This window comes from Zalophus californianus, chromosome 2 (assembly GCF_009762305.2).
Source record: "Zalophus californianus isolate mZalCal1 chromosome 2, mZalCal1.pri.v2, whole genome shotgun sequence".
NCBI classification, from domain to species: Eukaryota; Metazoa; Chordata; class Mammalia; order Carnivora; family Otariidae; genus Zalophus; species Zalophus californianus.
This window is the reverse complement of record NC_045596.1, coordinates 113,413,844-113,418,392: the sequence shown is the minus strand read 5'-3', so window position 1 is coordinate 113,418,392 and position 4,549 is coordinate 113,413,844. Positions and strand designations below refer to the sequence as shown.

Below are 4,549 nucleotides of genomic sequence, written 5' to 3'. Positions count from 1 at the left end.
GAATTCTGGAATACCTAACTGAATATTCATAACATATCCACTTGAATGTTTAATGGATGTTAACCTGAGAGCAGTGAACATAGAAAATCACAATAATCATTTTTCTTATTTTCAAGTAATTTTATTCTTATTTATGTTATTATATTATTATTTAAATCATTCCATTTAGAGTTGGCTAATAAAATGCATTATGATTTGATACACAGGAAACACACAGTAATAAATAATTGGAGTATGAGACTAAAATGATTTCTGTCAGGGTGCCTGTGTGACTCAGTCAGTTAAGTGTCTGACTCTTGATTTCAGCTCAGGTCATGATCTTAGGGTTGTGAGATAGAGCCCTGTGTCAGGATCTGTGCTGAGTGTGGAGCTTGCTTAAAATTCTCTCTCTTCCTTTCTCTCCGCCCTCCCCCACCCATGCACACACTTGCGTGTGAGCTCTCTCTCTTAAAAAAAAAAAAAAAATCTCTGCCACTGTACCTCTCCTGAACTCATCTCTTACTATTCTTCCTTTCTTTGCCTTTAATTTAGCCACATTGCCTCCTTGTTCTTTGTTGTTTTTTTTTTTTCTTCTTTGTTGTTTTATATGTTGTATTTTTATGGCTTTCCCGACTGTTTATTTGCTTATGGATTCTATCTAGGTTTAGTTTTGATTTCTCAAGTATTTTATTTCTAATTACTTCTTGAATTTGATGACATTTGTTTCAAGTATCCTTTTCTCCAATCTCAGTTTTATGTTTTTAAAAATTTCTAATTTATTTTATTCTTTTAAAGCTGTCATAAGTTCCATAGTATATTAAGTTCTTTAAAGTACTAGATTGTACTTTTTCTACTTTTTAAGCATATCTTTCTTGAATACTTTCATTGTCCATAGGGTTAAAATTCTGCTCATATCACCTTCTAATTCCCTAAAGGTTTGTATGGGCTTTGATCGCAATCCTTTTCTGTTGTTACTTTTTCATGAGAACTGAGTTTCCCTATTCTCTTCCTTTTATACTTCTTCCTGTGCTCCTGCTGATGCCACATATGTCATGTAAGATCTCCAGTGGTTTTGAGTTCATGAGCATAATTACCTATCTAGTTTTGTTCTGGAAGTTATCTATGTATTGTTTATTTATTTATCCTAGTTTACTTGACTTATAGGGAAAAATCAGGGAGATTCATAAACATGATCATGAATAATCACTTTTTATGATTATCTATGTTATGAGCAAGTTGGATTTATCTGAGGTGAGGCTAGGGTCATAAAAGTTACATTAGGTTAATGTAATATATCACATTATTATATAAAGGGAAATATACTTTGCATGATCTAATTAAATTGGGAAAAGATGTTTGATAAAATACAACATCATTATTGATTAAAATTCTTAGAGAATGAAGAATAAGAGGTAAATTCTTAAGTTAGTAAGATACTATCTATAAAACATCATCAAGTCTTATATAATGGTGAAATATTAAAGTTTTTTCTTTGGGAGGAAAAAGATGAGAATGTTTACTAACGCCACTGAATCAGTAGTACTACACCACAATCAAATTAGAGAAAAAAATAGTAAACAGTCTAAATGGCAGTATGTTTTAATTTTCCCATATTATTTTTTAAATTTTATTTTTTTAATTTAAATTCAATTAATTAACATATAGTGTATTATTAGTTTCAGAGGTAGAGTTCAGTGATTCATCAGTCTTATATAACACCCAGTGCTCATTACATCACATCCCCTCCTTAATGTCTATGATCAAGTTACCCCATCCCCCCACCCCTGCCCCTCCAGCAACCCTCAGTTTGTTTCCTATGATTAAGAGTCTCTTATGGTTTGTCTCCTTCTCTGGTTTCATCTTGTTTTATTTTTCCATCCCTTCCCCTATGATCCTGTTTTGTTTCTTAAATTCCACATATCAGTGAGCTCATATGATAACTATCTTTCTCTGATTGACTTATTTTGCTTAGCATAATACCCTCTAGTTTCATCCATGTCCTTGCAAATGGCAAGATTTCTTTTTTTTTTTTTAGAACATCTTAAATTTTTAATCCTTTCTTTACAGGTTACCTAGACCGCTTTTGATTAAGAAAACTGTAGAAAGTTAGTAACTGCCACAAGCAAACACCAGGCAGCCGCACGTGTCAGTTTTCCACAGAGTCCTGTTTTGCGGGGTCTCTGCTCACACTCGCTGGAATCGGTCATGGCAGAGTTTAGTCCACAGGTCGCTTCTCCCCGTATTTCTTTGTAAACTCTTCAGCATTCTTACAGCATTTTTTACAGTCCTTAGAGTATTCTTCAGCTAGGTCAGCCCGAAGTGGGTGCTCGGGCTGGGGGTCGTTCACCAGTGCTATGAGGGACTGGATTACTTGGTCGGTTTTGGTTGCTGGCTTCCAATTTTCAGCACTAATTACTGGCAGACAGACCTGCCCCTTTTCATCGATGTTCAGGTGATAGATCTTTGTTTTAAATGTGATCTTTGGTGGTTTGAATGGGTACTCTGCTGGAAAGTTGATTTCGATTCCGAAGGCCCCCTTATCATATGGAGGGTTGTCAGGAACAATAAGCCCTTGCCAAGTCAATAAATTAGCTTCATCAACCTGGATGTTACTGAAGTTTTTCATTCCACATTTGCGGATTTCTTCAAGCTCCTTTATCAGCCTCCTGCTGGCCGCCATCTTGGATCTGGTGCTGTAAGATTTCATTTTTTGATGGCTGCCTAATATTCACATCTTCTTTATCCATTCGTCTATCAATGGACATCTGGGCTCTTTCCACAGTTTGGCTATTGTGGACATTGCTGCTATAAACATTGGGGTGCAATTGCTCCTTCAGATCACTATATTTGTATCTTTGTGGTAAATCCCTAGTAGTGCAATTGCTGGTCATATGGTAGCTTTTTGAGGAACCTCCACACTATTTTCCAGAGTGGCTGCACCAGCTTGCATTCCCACCAACAATGTAAGAGGGTTACCCTTTCTCTGCATCCTCACCAACATCTGTCATTTCCTGACTTGTTAATTTTAGCCATTCTGACTGGTGTGAGGTAGTATCTCATTGTGGTTTTGATTTGTATTTCCCTGATGCTGAGTGATGTTGAGCAATTTTCATGTGTCTGTTGGCCATTTGTATGTTTTCTTTGGAGAAATGTCTGTTCTTTCTGCCCATTTCTTGATTGGATTAGTTGTTCTTCGGGTGTTGAGTTTGATAAGTTTTTTATAGATTTTGGATACTAGTGCTTTATCTGATAAAACATTTGCGAATATCTTCTCTCATTCTGCTGGTTGTCTTTTGGTTTTGTTGACTGTTTCTTTTGCCGTGCAAAACTTTTTATCTTGATGAAGTCCCAATAGTTCATTTTTGCCTTTGTTTCCCTTGCCTTTAGAGATATATCTTGGAGGAAGTTGCTGTGGCCAATGTCAAAGAGGTTGCTGCCTGTGTTCTCTTATAGGATTTTGATGGATTCCTGTCTCACATTTAGGTCTTTGATCCATTTTGAGTCTATTTTTGTGTATGATGTAAGAAAATGGTCCAGTTTCATTTTTCTGTATGTGGCTGTCCAATTTTCCCAAGACCATTTGTTGAAGAGACTATCTTTTTTCCATTGCATGTTCTTTCAGAGTTGAGGGTCCATTTCTGGGTTCTCCATTCTGTTCCATTGATCTATGTGTCTGCTTTGTGCCAGTACCAACAGTACATTAAAAGGGTTATTCACCATGACCAAGGGGATTTATTCTTGGGCTGCAAGAGTGGTTCAACATCCACAAATCAATCAATGTGATACACTACATTAATGAAAGAAAGGGCAAGAAACATATGATCCTCTCAATAGATGCAGAAAAAGCATTTAACAAAGTACAGCATCCTTTCTTGATTAAAACTCTTCACAGTGTAGTGATAAAGGGAACATACCTCAATATCATAAAAACTGTATACAGAAGGTCCACAGTGAATATCATTCTCACTGCGGAAAAACAGAGCTTTTTTCCCTAATGTCAGGAACAAGGCAGGGATGTCCACTGTTGTTCAACATATTACTGGATGTCCTAGCCTCAGCAGTCAGACAACAAAAAGAAATAAAAGGCATCCAAATTAGCAAAGAAGAAGCAAAATTCCCCCTCTTCACCAGATGACATGATACTCTATGTGGAAATCCCAAAAGACTCCAACCCAAAATTGCTAGCACTCATTCAGGAATTCAGCAAAGTGGCAGGATATAAAATCAATGCACAGAAATCAGTTGCATTTCCATACACTAACAATGAGACAAAAGAAAGAGAAATTAAGGAGTCTATCCCATTTACAATTGTACCAAAAACCATAAGATAGCTAGGAATAAACCTATTCAAAGAGGCAAAGGATCTGTACAAAGAAAACTATAGAGCACTCATGAAAGAAATTGAGGAAGCCACAAAGAAATTGAAAAATGTTCCATGCTCATAGATTGGAAGAACAAATATTGTTAAAATATTTATGCTACCTAGAGCAATCTATACATTCAATGCAATTACTATTAAAATACCATCAACTTTTTTTCAGAGAGTTGGAACAAATAATCCTAAAATGTG

General features: G+C 36.0%; 1 protein-coding gene across 2 annotated transcripts; it reads right to left on the bottom strand.

Annotated features, from left to right (window-relative positions):
• Nucleotides 1-2,194: 2,194 nt before the first annotated feature.
• On the bottom strand, nucleotides 2,195-2,659 carry LOC113925299 (ubiquitin-conjugating enzyme E2 L3-like). 2 transcript variants are annotated; one of them, XM_027599946.2, is made up of 2 exons: nucleotides 2,633-2,659; nucleotides 2,195-2,536 (listed from the first exon to the last, which is right to left on the bottom strand). In XM_027599946.2, the coding sequence occupies exons 1-2, from the start codon at nucleotides 2,657-2,659 to the stop codon at nucleotides 2,195-2,197; spliced, it is 369 nt and encodes a 122-aa protein (XP_027455747.1). The 2 variants fall into 2 exon arrangements, with proteins under 2 accessions (XP_027455747.1, XP_027455746.1); XM_027599945.2 differs by having other exon boundaries at nucleotides 2,195-2,659.
• Nucleotides 2,660-4,549: the final 1,890 nt, after the last annotated feature.

What these genes read in the sequence shown, in the direction of transcription:
- LOC113925299 (XM_027599945.2), bottom strand. Translation starts at nt 2,659, where the DNA reads ATGGCGGCCAGCAGGAGGCTGATAAAGGAGCTTGAAGAAATCCGCAAA.